This window comes from Danio rerio, chromosome 2, assembly GCF_052040795.2.
Source record: "Danio rerio strain M-AB ecotype USA chromosome 2, GRCz13ab, whole genome shotgun sequence".
NCBI lineage: Eukaryota > Metazoa > Chordata > Actinopteri > Cypriniformes > Danionidae > Danio > Danio rerio.
Window position 1 is genome coordinate 8,312,501 of NC_141022.1, and position 18,509 is coordinate 8,331,009.

The 18,509-nt window shown below is 37.7% G+C and overlaps 1 protein-coding gene across 5 annotated transcripts in view; it reads right to left on the bottom strand.

Moving 5' to 3' along the window:
* Positions 1–18,509, bottom strand: part of ccdc39 (coiled-coil domain 39 molecular ruler complex subunit) — a 40,055-nt gene that overhangs the window by 3,541 nt on the left and 18,005 nt on the right. For 2 of the 5 annotated variants that reach the window (XR_015477336.1, XR_015477337.1), the window contains exons 11-19: positions 17,936–18,100; positions 16,501–16,638; positions 13,068–13,276; positions 11,867–11,935; positions 9,327–9,450; positions 7,116–7,275; positions 6,439–6,545; positions 2,871–3,011; positions 1,548–1,727 (exon numbers count right to left, since the gene is read on the bottom strand). Coding sequence is in view for 2 of the 5 variants with exons in the window: in NM_001423814.2 (NP_001410743.2) it covers positions 1,548–1,727; positions 2,871–3,011; positions 6,439–6,545; positions 7,116–7,275; positions 9,327–9,450; positions 13,068–13,276; positions 16,501–16,638; positions 17,936–18,100 (1,224 nt within the window). In the remaining 3 variants the exon portion in view is untranslated. 5 annotated transcript variants of the gene reach the window in all.

The following is an 18,509-nucleotide window of genomic DNA, read 5'->3' on the forward strand; positions in this document are numbered from 1 at the left end:
TTGACATGATAGCATCACACAGTTTCTGCAGATTTGTCGGCTGCACATCCATGATGTAAATCTCCTGCTCCACCACAGCCCAAAGGTGCTCTATTGGATTGAGAACTGGTGACTGTGGAGGCCATTTGAGTACAGTGAACTCATTGTCATGTTCAAGAAACCAGTCTAAGATGATTCAAGGTTTATGACATGGCACTTTATCCTGCTGGAAATAGCCATCAGAAGGGGATGGACATGGTCAGCAACAATACTCAGGTAGGCTGTTGCGTTGACACGATGCTCAATAGGTACTAAAGGGCCCAACGTGTGCCAAGGAAATACCCCCCACACCATTACACCACCACCAGAAGCTCAAAACATTTATACAAGGCAGGATGAATCCATGCTATCATGTTGTTGACGCCAAATTCTCACCCTACTGTCCGAATGTTGCAGCAGAAATCAAGACTCATCAGACCAGGCAATGTTTTTTCAATCTTTTTTTTGTGCAATTATGGTGAGCTTGTTATGAATTGTAGCCTCAGTTTCCTGTTCTTAGCTGACAGGGGTGGCAACCCGGTATGGTCTTCTGCTGCTGTAGCAGCAAGGTTCGACGTGTTGTGTGTTCAGAGATGCTCTTCTGCATACCTCAGTTGTAACGAGAGGTTATTTGAGTTATTGTTGCCTTTCTGTCAGCTCAAACCAGTCTGGCCATTGTTCTCTGACCTCTGGCATCAACAAGGCATTTGCGCCCACAGAACTGCTGCCCGCTGGATATTTTCTCTGTAAACCCTAGAGATGGTTGTGCGTGAAAATCCCAGTAGATCAGCAGTTTCCGAAATTTTCAGAGCAGCCCGTCTGGCACCAACAGCCATGCCATGTTTAAAGTCACTTAAATCTCCTTTCTTCCACATTCTGATGCTCAGTTTGAACTGCAGCAGATCAACTTGACCATGTCTACATGCCTAAATGCATTGAGTTGCTGCCATGTGATTGGCTGATTAGAAATGTGCAGTAACAAGCAGTTGGACAGGTGTACCTAATGAAGTGCCCAGTGAGTGTATTTTGATATAACATAAGCAGTGATATTTATTTTAAGAAGAAATTCATTAATATTTAAATACTTAATATTTTTATTATTATAATTTTTCTAATTAATTAGCGTAATCCACTCTTGCTGAATACAATATAATTTTTTTAAAGGGATACTTCACCCAAAAATGAAGATTTCCTCACCGTTTACTCAAGTGGTTCTAAACATTTATGAATTTCTTTCTTCTGTTAAATGTCGAAAATGTCAGCAAGCATCGACATCCATAGTTGGAACAAAAACTATGAAAGTCAATGGCTGCTGCTTTTTCGTTTGTGTATTTTTGAAGTTTGGAGTTAGATGGTGAGCAATGGATGACAGAATTATAATTTTGGGTGAACTATCCCTTTAACTTTTAAAAATACTCTTGATTGTATGTATTACTTCACTGGTGAAAAAAAAATGGGTTGCATTTTGTACAAACACAAATGTTGCAAATATGTAGGCATAGGGGAACAAGAAAATAACAAAGTTTTACCTGCGTAAAGTGTATCTGTAATATAGATGAGAGTTCAGGATTCTCCTCCATGGCATCCAGAAGCATCTTATTTATGCTTTTGTTAAAATCTCGGAGTTCTCGCAGCTCAATGTCGCGTTCTTCAAAGGTTTTCTCTGTGCTCTGTTTAGCAGAACGGATTTCCTTGGTATATTTGGCACACTGTAAGACAAGAAGAGGATGAGATTAAAGATCCAGGGGTTTTTAGAAGACAACTTGTTTTATTTCAGATAATCAATATTAATTATATCTCTCTATCCTGGCCATACATACTTATAAAAAATTTTTAGGCTAACATGAAAACTGTTTTTTAATGGATATATGTGACCATTTACCAAAAACCAGTCATAAATGTACATACTGAAAGTGTCAGTTTTAAAAAAAGAGAGAGATTTAAACATGTTAAATAAATTATCTTTCAGTCGATGTATGGTTTGATAGGATAGGAGTGAGTTTAGGTTAGACTTTGAATTATTTTGCTTTAATTGTTTAAGACATGTGAAAGACAATGTTGGAGAGAGGCTGTTTGTCCTGGTTTGTAATGCAATTCTAGCAGTGTTGTGAGTAATATTGTCTGAATTGATGGAATTGTAAATGTTGAAACGTATAGGTTTTAATCCATTATGCCTTATGGAAACGACTTGAGGGGTAATAGGTTTCATTTTCAGAATGATAATGATCCACTTAAATCCTATATAAAGAAGGGAAAAAAAACTAATGAAATAAAGACAGTCATGAAATGGCCTCCACAGTGTCCAGACCTGAATATTATAGGAACTGTATGAGATCACCCGGACAGAAAAAGAAAGATATGGCACTCTAAACCTTAAGAAGAACTCTGGAAAGTGCTAAAGGAAGCTTGAGATTACACAACATAATTTCAGAAAATAACAGAACAAGTAGAACAAAACAGTTGCCAAGGAAAGCCAAATTAAAAATAGTAATTTGCTTAAAGAGAAAATGTTGTGTTGTTGTTGTTTTTTGTACATGTTTCCTATATTTTCTGCTTGTTTTAATAAAGAGACTGATTGATTGTATATTGTGCCTAAGTCTTAGGCCAACAAAGTGGGTATAGTGCTTAGGACCAATACAGCAGGCGCCAGAAATCAGTGATTTGAGCTAAAAAAATTATGTGAAAGATTTGTTGTTACAAAAACACATTGATAAGCTTCATGAGACTGGATGATGAATAATTAATCAATTATTGTTCATTTATTATTGCTTTTTATTATTACTTAAGAAGTCAGTAAGATTATGTAACATAAGATTAATATGAAATATATACATTCAGAAGAGCGGCCAGACCTGTTTGACGGCTCTGTTGATTTTCTCCTCCTGAGAGAGGATGTCTTTGTTAAGAGAAAGCACATGTGCTTGAGTCCTCTCAATGCCCTCATTCAGGACCTTTTCCTCTTGAAGAAGACCCTCCAATGTGTTGGACATGCTCTGAAATATGTGGAAAGTGTCATTCATTTTGCTATACTATCAAATACTTGCTTTGAATTACTTGTAAGATGTCATATATAATTCAAATAATACAACAAATGACATAAATTACATAAAAAGTGTGACCCTCAACCACAAAACCAGCCATAAGTTGCACAGGTCTATTTTTGCCAGAAGTAAATGTTGATATACAGTACATTGTATGGATCAGAACTATACATTTTCGTCTATGGCGAAAATTCTTAGAATATTAAGTAAAGATCATGTTCCATGAAAATATTTTGTCAATTTTCAATTGTAAATATATCAAAACCCAACCCAAAACAAAACTTCAAAGGCGATTTTCTAAGAATTCAGATTCTTAAGACCTCAGATTCCAGATATATTCATAGTTGGGTAAATATTATATATGCAAACAAACTATACATCAATCAAAAACAGGTCATTCAGCTTATTCACATGATGATACACTTATGACTGGTTTTATGGTGCACGATCATAAATAATAATAAATTATGAAACAATCTGACTATAAATAAACACTTTCACCTTTATATCATGTTGTGAATTATGTAGGGCATGGCAAGTTTATTTATATAGCACATTTCATACACAGTGGCAATTCAAAGTGCTTTACATAAACAGGAATAAAAGAGACACGTATAAGAAAATAAAAACAAATAATAAAAAGGACTTAAAAAAAACAGATAAAAATGTTTTTAAAATAATGAAAAAGAGAAGAACATAGTAGTGCGATCTGTTGGACGCAGCACAGTGCTCATTCAGTAAAGGCACAGCTAAACTGATGTGATTTCAGTCTGGATGTGAATGTGCCTTATGTTGGAGCACATCTGATCGTTTCTGGAAGCTGATTCCAGAAGCGGGGTGCGTAGCTGCTGAGAGCTGATTCACTCTGCTTTGACTGAACTCTTGGAATTTCTAGTTTATATGATCCTAAAGATCTGAGTGATTTGTTAGGTTTGTATTCAGTCAGCATATCTGTAATGTATTGAGTTCCTAGGCCATTTAGTGATTTATAGACAAGTAATAATACTTTAAAATCTATTCTGAATGTAACTGGGAGCCACTGTAAAGACCTGAGGATAGGCATGATGTGCTCTGATTTCCTGGTTATAGTTAGAATCATGGCCACAGTGTTTTGGATGAGCGGCAGCTGTCTGACTGTCTTTTTAGGAAGGCCAGTGAGGAGGCCGTTACAGTAATCCACCCTGCTGCTGATAAAAGCATGAACAGGGGTCTCTAAGTCCTCACTGGAAACAAAGCATCTGATTCTTGCAATGTTTCTGAGATGATAGTATGCTGGTTTACTAATTGTTTTCACATGACTATTAAATGTAAATCAAAGGCGGCAAAGGCTGATGAAGAGCCGGGTGGCTCGAAACGTTACACGCTCTGTGTCAGCCTTTTTAATTTAATAAATTTGTATTTTTGGAGCCTTGGTGTTGCCGCCTTTGATTTACATTTAATTTGCACCTTTTGCGGTTTTGGCTGAGCACCCAATTAAGAGAGATGTGCGTGCTTTTGTACAGTTTTTTCATTTTTTTTGACATGACTATTGAAACTCAGATCTGACTCCAGAGTCACACCAAGATTATTGACCTTATTTTTTGTTGTTTTACCTTTAGTGCCAAGGTATAAATTCACCTTGAGAACCTCATCTCTGTTCCCAAAAGCAATGACTTCAGTTTGCTCTTTGTTTACCTGAAGAAAGTTTTGGCACATACAACTGTTAATTTCATCAATGCACTGGCAGAGGGTGTCAACGGGGCTGTAGTCATCAGGCAGTAAAGGCTAAGTAGATCTGAGTGTCATCAGCATAGCTGTGGTAGGAGATTTGGTTCTTTCTCATTATTTGGCTCAGAGGAAGCATATGAAGGTTGAACAGTAGATGTGCCAGAATTGGGCCTTGTGGGACTCTACATGTAGTAGGTGTCCACCTTGACCTATGGTTACCTATACTGACATAGTAACCTCTCCCTTCAAGGTAAAGCCTGGTTTATACTTCTGCGTCAAGTGACCGGCGTAACCAACGGCGCATGCAACGCGCGTAGCTGTGCATTTATACTTCTGCGCGCTATCTCTGTTGGTCTGCATTAACACTTTCAAAACGCTAGTTGGCAGTGAGGTGTTAATGTGTCTCTGTGTCGAGTTTATTCGCCTGTGTTTTGTTCTTTCTGAACGCTTCCGGGATGTATAAGTGGCTCAAACTAGCTCATTTTGAGGCAGGAACAAGCGGACAAGTAACAACTTTAACTACGAGCTTAACACAAAACAAAACTTTCCATCAGGAGCTCCTTCACGGGATTCCACACTTGTAAACAATTGCTCCATTGGGCTCGCGCCACTCGCACGGCTCTCGGTCCCGTCCAGACTTGTCAGCACTACCAGGCCGACCAATCACAGAGCTTGCGCTACGCGTCGTTGCGACGTGTAGTTAAATTTTTTGAGAGGTGCACGTCAGCGACGCCGACGGGCACAGCGTAAGGCTATGCGTCAGTGCCGTAGCTTACGCGTGCGCTTGATGCAGAAGTATAAATCAGCCCAACCCAGTTTTTCAGCCTATCCAGAAGTATGCTGTGATCGACAGTGTCAAATGCAGCACTGAGATCGAGCAATACCAGCACTGATAGTTTGCCTGAATCTGTATTCAGGCGGATATCATTGATTATCTTTATTCAAGCGTTCTCTGTACTGTGTAATTTGTATCCAGGAAAAGGACATGCTTTGCAACAGCTCATCCCACTTTTAAATACATTTTTACATGTTTGTGTTACACGTCCCTACTGAAAAATCAAGCTTAAACCAGCCTAGGCTGGTTGGCTGGTTTTAGCTGGTCGACCAGGCTGGTTTTAGAGGGGTTTTGGCCATTGACAGGCTGGTTTCCAGCCATTTCCAGGCTGAGAAATGACCTGCTAAAACCAGCTTGACCAGCCTAGCCAGGCTGGGAGCCCAGCCAAAACCAGCTATGTCCAGCTTAAACCAGGCTGGTCAAGCTGGCTTTAACTGAATTTACCTGGTCATTTTCCAGCCTGACCAGCTAAGACCAGGCTGGAAATAGCAAGAAACTAGCCTGGAAATGGCCAAAACCCCTCTAAAACCAGCCTGGTCGACCAGCTAAAACCAGCCAACCAGCCTAGGCTGGTTTAAGCTGGATTTTTCAGAAGGGGTAAACTAATAATGAGATTAGCTGCTCTTCAGAGGACTTTCTGAACTGATTTCTTTACTAACCAGAACCACACTAGCTTTCCTTATATGCTAAAAATGCTACAAACTGAAATATTGCTATGCATTTCATCGTTTTCCTTTATTAAATTAGCACACTTTTCTTCAATATTGCACAGCCCTATTGTAATGCATTGTACATCTGATTTTCTGGAGCACAGTTGACATCAACACAAATATTTACTTCAATGTCCTCCTGCAGTTCTTGGGTCTGCCGTCTCTTATATTTGTATTTCTCCTCGGCTGCTCGCCTCTGCTCCTCCAGCTTCAGCTTCTCCTGGTGTGCAGGACCTAAAGAATCCATACCAAAATGTGATTATATACTGTTTTATTAGACATTTTTGTATACATTGGGATACTTCACCCAATAAATCTGTCATCATTCACTCACCCTTTACTTGTCACACACCTTCTGTTGAACACAAAAGAAGATATTGTGAAGAATGTTGAAGACCAGTAACCATTGAGTTCCACAGTATTTGTTTTTCCTACTATGGAAGTCAATAGTTACAAGTTCACGACATTCTTCAAAATAACTTATTTTGTGTTCAGCAGAAAAAAAGAAACTTGTAAAGGTTTAGAACCACTAGGGTGAGTAAATTGTGAATAAAATGTCATTTTTAGGTGATCTATCACATTGATTTTGTTGTAAAATGCAATATGTCATATGTTGTTTCTACGCCAAATGAAATCTTTACAGTAGCTCTACTACAAACAAGTAACATCCTACCAGACCACTTTAAATTGAGATCTGTTGGAATGTTTTGACATAGATAAAAAGGTTTTAAGGCTGAAAATGGCTTACAGTGTTTGAGACTGGCTATAAAAGTATTTGAATGTGAATGATGTGAATGTAGTTACTGGATTCGGTGACTTTGGTCAGGGCTTTGCGGTGGGTTGAATTGCAGTTGTTGACAACTTGAAGCGTGTTCTCCAGAGCATGGATCTCTTTCTCTGTTTTTCGGATTTTGGCATCTAACTCGTCCCCCTTACGCTGCAGTTCTTCTTTCTCTTGAGCTGCCTTTAGAAGAAGTTCAGGATTTAGAAGACGTTGTAACGTATATAGAGCTGTCATGTATATTATATATACAGTAGATGGGAAAGCTGTTATTCTTCGATTGAGAAATACGCCATTTGGTTGTAATGTTTTTAAAAGGTGTCCCTTATGCTCAGCATTGCTGGATTAGTTTGAATAAAAAATACTGTTGATACTCAAAAATCATGTTTTAATGATTATCAATATATGATATAAGCTGTGTTTCAAGATTTTCTGATTGATTAAACGATTAACTGTGATTAACACTGTGATTTGTAATCAATTAAATCCATGGTTACTGAGTAAGAGGCTGATTTTCGCAATTTTCAGTTATGAAACCCGAGGCCAGCCCTGACGCCAGGATGTCATAACTGAGGGGGCATTTTAATCCCATAGGGGGGCACTAAACTTGGTGACTGATTTTGGTCCCCCTTGTTCCTTTCATTTAGGCTATTTATTTATTTAGGGTATTATTTGTAGTGTTTTGTCAATTTTAACGTAATTTTAATAATATTAATAATAATAATAATGTATATAATTTATATAATTTAAATAATATAATATAATAAATTAAAATATTAATATTAGTGTAGACTACTGTGAGACTGTGCAGTGAACTAAATATTTTTATTAGGCTACATATCCCCTAACTGAATAACTAGTGTGAAAATGACTGGCAGTTGCGTTTTTGCTAAAATTAATTTAACGGCAAATTTCTTCTGCGTTTTATTTCTTTTAGGGCTCAAGAGAGTTGTAATTAAAGAATTACTTAATAAGTTTTATCCACTAGTACAGGTTTCTCCTGTGTGAGTTTAGAGTGCGCCTCCGCCCTGGACTATTGCTTTAATTTCAAAATTTTTATAATTTATTGCTTTTTCATAATATAAAATATCTAAATGTGTTCTGAAGGTTGGAATGATGGGAGTGTTGGTAATTAATGACCAAAGAATTTTCAGTTTTGAGTGAACAATCCTTTATGAAAACTGGGGTCACACATTCTTTCTGAGGGGGCAAATGAGGGGCGCACCACAGCACACTGCCGTTTTGTTTGACTTTAGACTGTATCAATGTTCTTGGTGCTGGAGTGCATGACATCGGGGACGTTTTCCGCACAGTGTTGACATTTTTTAACAGCAGGCACACAGAATGCTGTGTAAAAAATGCAAGGTGCACCAGGCTGTTAGGCTGCAGCAACCTTCGCTGCCAATTTAACCATTTAAAAAGGTTGTTATATGTATAATGAAGTCAGAATTGTTAGCCCCCTTTTGATTTATTCTTTTTTTCTTTTTTTAAATATTTCCCAAATGGTCTATAATAGAGCAGGGAAATTTTCACAGTATGTCTGATGTTTTTTCTTCTGAAGAAACTCTTATTTGTTTTATTTCGGCTATATTAAAAGCAGTATTACATTTTTTTGTAAGTCATTTTAAGGACAAAATTATTAGCCCCTTTAAGCTATTTTTTTCGATAGTCTACAGAACAAACCATCGATATAAATTAACTTTCCTAATTACCCTAACCTGCCTAGTTAACCTAATTAAAATAGTTAAGCCTTTAAATGTCACTTTAAGCTGTGTAGAAGTGTCTTGAAAATATCTAGTCAAATATTATTTACAGTCATCATGACAAAGATAAAATAAATCAGTTATTAGAAATGAGTTATTAAAACTGTTATGTTTATAAATGTGTTAAAAAAATCTTCTTTCTGTTAAACAGATAAACAGGGGGAAAAAATAAACAGGGGTGCTAATAATTCGCGGGGGTTAATAATTCAACTGTATAAAGAAAAAGAAAAAAATAGCTAATCCCAAAATCTGAATGACTGTGTACTGAATACTGTGTATTTTACTTAAGCATTTTATTTGATTTAATTATTCAAAAGGAGCGATCCATGTCATCAGATACTATTGATTACAGATATAAGCTAATAAATCTCTCTAGAAATACGATAAATTAAAAAAATAGAAATTATATACCTGATGCACAAAATGCAGCACAGAAAAAAAACTCTCTTTTAACAAAAAGTCTATTGATACCTTTATGATAAAGTAGGCCTGGGACTTATCCTCTTCTCCCTCAGGTGGAGCCAAGGAAACACTCAGGACCTCATACCGCTTCCTCTGCTTGTCAATTTTGGACATAGCCTCATTCACCGCAGCACTGAATGCAGGAAAAAATCAATGCAGGAATCAAACAGATGACACGACATCAGTGTTGATACTTTTCTACTTTATAGTTTATTTTTATAAACAGCAAATATATACATTTATATAACATTCACAAAATATGTAAATTCATTTAGAACCTTTAAGAATGACGCATGGCGCATGGTCTAAAAGGGTTGAGTTTATTTTCTTAATGAGTTATAGGTGTGTTTTGAGAATAAACCAATTAGAGTCTCATCTCCCATTCCCTTTAAGAGTCAGCTGTGTCGCGCCAAAAGCGCATTCGATATTTACAGGACGTAAAGTAAGTCTAAGTGGAAAAACTAAGCATTTTACTAGCAAACAGTTAACAGTTTACAGTTTTTTGTTTTGTTTTTTACAGAAAACTGTTGAACAGAGCATCTACTGCGTGAGAATGAGAGATAATCGATCTACTTTCACTTTCGCTCTTGAATAGGGAAACCTTTACGCACAGACATCAATTAGTCTATAATTAATTAATTTTGTTTGTTAAGCGCAAATATTAGTTTCAAAACTATTTCTAAATTCAGTTCTAATTTCCAGCAAACAAATAAATGAACAATAATAACGAAGTGTGCTCAAAAACCTGAGTTATATCCTAAAACATGCTGTGCCCCATATGGTCCAAAACCTGACAGGTGGGCAAATCTAAGCTTGTTTTTAATAAAACAAAAATAAATATGGATATAATAAATAATACTGCTAATAATAATAACATTATACAAAAGCAAATTGTTATGAATGAACTGAAAAAGCCTCCCGAGAAGAAGACATAAAAGCAGTAATTTTTCATATTTATGTGTGCTAGAAAATAATATGTTTTGTAATATTTTAATCCTTTATATTTATATCCTATATCTATTCTTATTATATCCTATATATATCCTTAATATTTACATTTTTTCATATGTAAAGATATTTGCCTATTGCTCTCTTGTGCATGTATTAAGCAGTGCGTAAGCGAGGTGCAACTCTGCGCTGGAGTTTAGACCGGGTTTGTTTTGGTCTAATGAAAAATCTATTTTAGTTTCTCAAAATAGCAACGCGCCAGCAGTGCGCCTCAGAACGCCTTCCTTTTTAGACCAGAACACCTATGGGCGCACATATGAGCGCTAATGCATTTGCTATTTAAATAGCGTAGCGCACCGCCTCAAAACGACTCTTGCGCCAAGCTGAAACTAGCAAAAGACTATTGCGCCGCGTCTTGCGCCACATTGCGCCGGGTGTATGATAGGGCCCAGAATGTCATGGGCAGGGATGGTTGAGAACCACTGCTGTCTTTCCCATGCCGCTGTTTGGCGAGTGTGTTTCCCTGTCTATACATTTGACACACTGTCAGATTCTGTTCAGGATTCGTTTAGGGAATGTTTTGTTATGTGTCTGCAGTATCATAAGCGAAGTATCAAAATCCCACGGATTTCCTGAAATAAACTTTGCATTTCGGGATAATACCATGCAGATCTTTAATAAGGAAGTGAACTTTCCTTCCTCTCCATGCAGTGGATTGGATGAACAAAATATTTCCTCTTTATTATGTTTTTTGAAAATAAGAGGAGAACAATGCATCAAAGTTTGAACTGACTCCAAATCGTGTAGCTTTTTCACAATAGATTAATTAATACGCATCAAGGTTTTTGATGACAAATTGACAAATTGACAAATGACAAATTGTTAGGATAAAAAGAAAGCATACACTACCTGACAAAAGTCTTGTTGTCGATCGCAGTTATAAAAGCAACAAATAATAACTTTACTTTGAGTTGATTAATTTAGATTTGGTGACTGATTTTGGTCCCTCTTGTTCCTTTCATTTATTTATTAGGCTATTTATTCACATTTATTATTACTTTGCATTACCTAAGTAAGGTATAAGTTTAGCGTTTTGTCAAATTTTGCTTAATTTTAATAATATTAATAATAATAATGAATATAATATATTAAAATATTAATAATAGTGTAGACTACTGTGGGACTGTGCAGTGAACTAAACATTTTATTAGGCTATACAGATCCCCTAACTGAATAACTAATGTGAAGATGACTGGCAGTTGTGTTTTTGCTCAAATTAATTTAACTGTAAATTTCTTCTGCGTTTTATTTCTTTTAGGGTTCAAGAGAGTTGTATTTAAAGAATTAGTTAATAAGTCTTATTCACTTGTCCAGTTCTCTCCTGTGTGAGTTTAGAGTGTGCCTCTGTCGCTGCCAGTTGTAAAAGCAACAAATAATAACTTGACTTTGAGTTGATCATTTGGAAAAGTGGCAGAAGCTCGATTTTTCTGATAAATCATTTGTTGAGCTGCATCCCAATCATCACTAATACTGCAGAAGACCTATTGGAACCCGCATGGACCCAAGATTCTCAAAGTTAACAGTCCAGTTTGTTTACAAACCACAGGAGAGGGCAAATTCTTCAGCAGGATAGCCCTCCTTCTCATACTTCAGCCTCCATTTCAAAGTTCCTAAAAGCAAAAAAAGTCAAGGATTGGCCAGCCCAGTCCCTAGATATAAACATTATTGAGCATGTCTGGAGTAAGATGAAGGAGGAAGCATTAAAGATGAATCCAAAGAATCTTGATGAACTCTGAGAGTCCTGCAAGAACGCTATTTTTGCCATTCCAGATGACTCCAAGTAAGTTATTAAAGATTATTAATAACTTATTTGAGTCATTGCAGAGATGTATGGATGCAGTCCTCCAAGCTCATAGGAGTCTTACACAATATTTTACACAATATTTTTCCACTGAACCATGACTTTATATTCTATACTGTACTTTATTTCTGTTACGTGACAAGACCTTACTGTCCTAATTAAATAATTAAAAATCATTTTATATTTGGTAAAATAAGCGTAATCAAAATCATCTCTTTTCCATTCATATAAGCCACTTCTGATACCAAACGATTAGCTGGAAGTCAAGTTATTATTTGTTCCCTGCTGAAAAATCCAGCTTAAACCAGCCTAGGCTGGTTGGCTGGTTTTAGCTGGTTGACCAGCCTGGTTTTATAGGGGTTTTGGCCATTTCCAGGCTGGTTTCCAGCCATTTCCAGCCTGGTTTTAGCTGGTCTGGCTGGAAAATGACCAGCTAAATCCAGCTAAAACCATCTTGACCAGCCTGATTTAAGCTGGACATAGCTGGTTTTGGCTGGGCTCTCATCCTGGCTAGGCTGATCAAGCTGGTTTTAGCTGGTCATCTCCCAGCCTGACCAGCTAAGACCAGGCTGGAAATGGCTGGAAACCAGCCTGGAAATAGCCAAAACCCCTCTAAAACCAGCCTGGTTGACCAGCTAAAACCAGCCAACCAGCCTAGGCTGGTTTAAGCAGTTTTTTTCTGTAGGGTTGTTCCTAAAACTTGGATAAGTGACAAGACTTTGGTCAGGTAGTGTATAAAAATATCAGATTTCAGTGTGTAAACACATTTACTCTGATTCATACTACCATGACATGTTTTGATTAGTTGAATTGTTTCGAATAAGTCCCATAGGATGTTGTGAAAACGATATCTCAGCATCATCAAAGTAATTTTTTGTTGTGAATGCTCGCCCTCTAGTGGCGAAAATTGAACAGTGCCTTAAATCTCCCTGCGCTTTCACCTGAGTCCTTGTCTTTCCTGTTCAGTGAGCTTGACCTGTTTATTGAGCATCTCTCTGTGCACATGGATCTCCTCCTCTCTCTCTTTCATGGCTGTTTGCAGCTGCAGACGCCTCTTCTCCAGGGTCAGCACTCCATCTGCTCGGTCATACAGCAGATTCCTCAACCGCTGTACTTCCATCTTCAGGAGACCCTTCTCCACCATACTGTCCTGCGTGTGTTTTCAAATGCATTTTACTGTTCTCTCCCGTCATTATCATCCACAATACATCTATAAATTATTAGTTGGTATTAAAATGATCTTTTAAGAAATCTGATGTATGATGTGAAACGGGTCCCTGCTGAAAAATCCAGCTTAAACCAGCCTAGGCTGGTTTTAGCTGGTTTTAGCTGGTTGACCAGGCTGGTTTTAGAGGGGTTTTGGCCATTTCCAGGCTGGTTTCCAGCTATTTCCAGCCTGATTTTAGCTGGTCTGGCTGGAAAATGACCAGCTAAATCCAGCTAAAACCATCTTGACCAGCCTGATTTAAGCTGGACATAGCTGGCTTTGGCTGGGCTCCCATCCTGGCTAGGCTGGTCAAGCTGGTTTTAGCTGGTCATCTCCCAGCCTGACCAGCTAAGACCAGGCTGGAAATGGCTGGAAACCAGCCTGGAAATGGCCAAAACCCCTCTAAAACCAGCCTGGTCGACCAGCTCAAACCAGCCAACCAGCCTAGGCTGGTTTAAGCTGGTTTTTTCGGTAGGGGTAACCGAAGACATTAAGAGATTATTTGAATATTTAATAAACAAGCAATGTGTACACCGTAAAACCCCAAAAGTTAAGGTAACTCAAACCATTTGAGGAAAACAATTGCCACAAACCATTAAAATTCCAAAACTAATCTATATGAGTACTGTGAACTTACTCCCTTTAAGTTAAAGGTGCATATCTGCCAAAATAAGTTAGCATATTAGCTTTGGACGGCAGGAGAATGACTGTCGCAACACGATAACAGACAACCCACTAGTTCCCCACATAGCAAAATATCTCTGGCCCAGCTCTGGCCCACACAACCAGCTGTTGCTTGGCCCACATGCGACAGAGAATTATGGTACATGACTGGACCAAGTCTGGCTTCCAAACAAGGGCCAAACATGGACCATATCTGGGCCAAGTCTCAGCCAATTTAATAGCCCATAACTGTGCCTGAACTGGGCCTGATATGTTGGTGTGTCATAACTGCAATGAAATTGATAAACCCATAAAGCTTTGCCTTTTAGGTGCGCTGTGGGTGTGCTTTTTCTCGAATCGACCTGATTGGTAGATTTTTTTTTTTCCTTTATTCAAAAATAATAAAATGTATTTTAAATGTGGGTCAAAATAGGCAAAACTTACATGGCCCACATATCCATTGTTAGCATCAGGGCCAAATACTACATTTGATATCTGGCCCAAGTATTGTGTGCCGCCTTGAAGACAGTGCCACCTCTGCCAAATCCAGGTCATGCTTGGCCCACATGCTGTATGCCAGTGCCGGATAAATGCCTGCTGTGCCAGATTTAAGCCAAATTTGAGCTAGAATTCTTCACTACCTGGGTCATGTCTTTCGCCAGTCAGAAGTGTAGCGGTTGGTCTGCGGCGTGTAGGAATTTCACTTATTACTAAGCCACACTTACATGCTATTTCAGAGCAAATATTCAGAGTAGCATGGTAAACAATATCGGGAGTGCGTCACAGGCTGTCATTGTTCAGAAAATGACCCAATTTGAATATAAAAGCAACTAAATCTACGTTATCGATGCTGTAAAAGGACCAAATGAAACTAAAAATAGTCACATGAATCCTTCAGCGGGAGATTTCAGGGGCTCAACAACACGTCTGTGCATATAACCCATTTGTAACAACAACATCTGCATCAACTCTGCGTGAAGCTACAATAGTTTTAAAACAGAACATTACCTGTCATACAGAAATACTTCAGCCATGGTGTCGTCCTTCCTCCAGTATTTATTCAGGAGTTTAAAAAGTTTCAATTCAGCATTTGATTTTGCCGCGACTGTGACTGTCTCGTGTCCACGTGTCGTGAACATGTGGCGCTCATGCAGGCGTTCACACGTGTTACGGTTGCTGTATATTGGTGGGATTTTTGCCTCCCGTTCTCTCTCTCTTTTTCTCTCTCTCTTTCTCTCTCCCCATCTCTACCTGTCGTATACTCTAGGTCCGCCTTCATGGAAACCGATTGGACAGTAGACCAGTCACTCATCATTGGGTGACTTGGCGCTGTCACATATAAAGACGCCAGGGAGAGCGGATGACAGCGCGCTTTTCCTTTGATCCCGTTTTTGCCGACATGATTTTGTTTTATTCGTTAATTTTGATTAACTTTTGTTTGGATAAAATTATTTTGTATTATTTCTGCCCATTTTGAACTACTTTGTGATTTTTGTACATCCTATTTTCGATTGTTTGTTTGTTACTTTTGGTACAACTCTTACCTGGCAAACAAAAAGAGATTATTGAGAGTTGACTTTGTCCTCAAAGTAAGGTGGACAGGGAAGATGTCGTACGACTTCCATCTTACATACACGTAGTCAATCCATTGTTTAAAACACCAGGTAAGAAGTGAATGCCACTTATGTATTTGTTTTGTTTTAGTTCAGAATAGGTAAGATTACGGCGCTCGGCGCTGCAGATTTTTAATTTCTTTTTCTTTTCATGTTTCTAGCGAGGTAAGGGGTTTGCTTATGAGTTACAATTGTTTTGTTATATTTATTTCTTTGATATGGCTTCACTAGCGTCCCCTTACTCTTGAGTTGACCTAATTTTGTTTGATACTTTGTTTAATTTGTTACTTTATTATTGTAAATATTTTTCTTATTGTATATATATTTGGGCATTATTCTGATTTCACGTTTTGTACATTAAATCACTTTTGGTGGCAGTTTTGTTGTTTGTGTATTTTACTTTCACCCATCATCTTGTAAAAGTACCACACCTTTTAAATGTTATTACTTTTACCCTAGACTAACATCAAAGAGGTTATAACACATGCTAATGATGGATTCTCATTTGCTGACAGACAGTTTGAGCTACTTATCGGAGTTATGAGAGATGTCGGCCTGACATTATTTAATTGGATAAACATTTTTTTTGTTTTATGCCTTACCCAGAATATAAAAATACACAAATACATTTAGATTGTTTACTGTAATCATTACTATTGGACTGTGAAGAGACTTCCGACTAGCACAACAAAACATGTTTCCGAAGACAATCACCTACTGCACCTTTAAAGTAATGAGGTATTTAATTTAACTCATTACCTTCAACACTTGAGTTAAAAAAAAATTTCAAATGAGTTGAATTAACTTTCAGGTAATTTTGAGTTAACTACACTCATTTCATTTTATAAAGTTGACAGTTGGGTTTTACAGTGTAGAATTCAAGTCATTCACCTGTTTTTTGAGCCTGCTTTTTTTCCTCTCTTTTTCAGAGGTCTCAATGAAGAGTTCCACCTCCTGGATCTTAGTGCTCAAGTTTGTCTTCTCTGCTCCGATCTTCTCGGTGTCTTTCTTAATGCAGCGAATATCATCCTGTGAACAAATGAATCATTAAAACACCCCATACAAAAACAGGAGAATGCTTTAGACCAAAATAAGGACGAGGCATTGTGTGTTTAGTTGGAAGACATACACTAAATTAGCATTGAGTGTCACATTATTTTATATATATGAAAAATCTTGTTAGGCATATTTGAACAAGAATCAATTGATGACAGATCAAAAAAAGTTAATTAAGAATCACAATTATAATTTAGCCTATATTTTATCCACAACACAACTTGGGAGCAAACTTTCATCTCATTTTATTTACTAACTTCTTCTAATAATGATAATAATTAATAATTCCTTTGATATAGCGCTTTTCTAGATACTCAAAGCACATTACACATTGGGGGGAATCTCCTCATCCACCACCAGTGTGCATCATCCGCCTGGATGATGCAACGCCAGCCATTTTGTGCCAGAATGCACACCAGCAGATAGGTGGAGAGGAGACAGAGTGATGAAGCCAATTGTGATATGGGCAGGGCTTCATTTGTGCTGGAACACCTCTGAAATCTGATCCGGCACCTCATTTTACAGATCCCCGCTCTTCACTTTCTTCAGCGACTCCCCAAACCTCTTCGTCTTCGATCCCCGTACAAACTCTTGTCTTTGGCATGCAAACACATCTCCATTAACTTCCACCCCCCACCCCGCTCTTCACTTTTGTCCGCGACAGGGCAGGATGCCGGGGTTAAACCCTTACTCTTTTCCCATCCTGGGAATTTAATAACCACAGAGAGCCAGGACCTCGGTTTAAGGTCTCATCCGAAAGATTTATCTAGCTAAAATAAATCTCACATCAGTTTAAAGAAATTTATTTCTCAATATATTTATTTATCATATTTATGAATTACTCAATTTGTTCTAAAACTTTTTGACAACTGAAGTATTAGTTTGTATATGTGTATTTCAGAGTACATCATGCTTTTTGTGTGTGTGTGGTGTGTGAGCGTCAGGCATTGACACAAGCTGTGGAGCAGAGCAGAGCTCATTAATATTCACGACCCTTCCAAATATGGTCAAAACCAAGCTTTTCAGTTTAGGGGTAATTCCTGTGCTTATAAATAAGCATATAAAGCTGTTTCTGGATAATTTTTGCATTTACCTACCTACTATGTAGATTTCAGAGAACAATTTAACATTTTGAAGAAGTGCACTCTCTAATAAGGGCTCCTATGACTTAGTGTGATCACTTAGATATTTTAGCAAGTACAAACTACATCAAATGATTCACAGTGCAGCTGTGAGAAATCAATGTCCCAACCCTAACCCACAGTCTCACCTGCAGTTTCTTCAGCTGTTTGTTGAGGTTGGCAGCGGTCTTCTTCTTCTCCTCTAGAGATGCAGCCAGATCTGCGACCTTCTTCTCCAGCGCTTTCTTCTCCTCTGTGTTCACCTTCCCTTGCAAGTGTAAAGTCTTCCTCTCCAGCATCTGAATCTGAAAGTCCTGGACCGAACAAAAGACCAACACTTGGGTCAACTGTCTTTCAGTAAGCACAAAGTTTCAGTAAGTCAAGTTTAAGACTTTTTAACACCATTATGAATGAAATTTCACAAAGTTTTACTTGCCCTTTACAAAAATATCAAATGTAGTTATTTGTTACCCACATATTCGTAGTCGTTTATACACTCGCCGGCCACTTTATTAGGTATACCTTATTAGCACCGCATTGATCCCCTTTTGCGTTTAGGACTGCCTTAATCCTTCGTGGCATAGATTCAGCAAGGTACTGGGAATATTCCTCAGAGATTTTGCTCAATATTGACATGATAGCATCATGCAGTTTTAAGCTAATGTTATAGTAAATAAGAGACTTGATGTTTTTTATTAATTAATTGATTTATTATTTTTATAT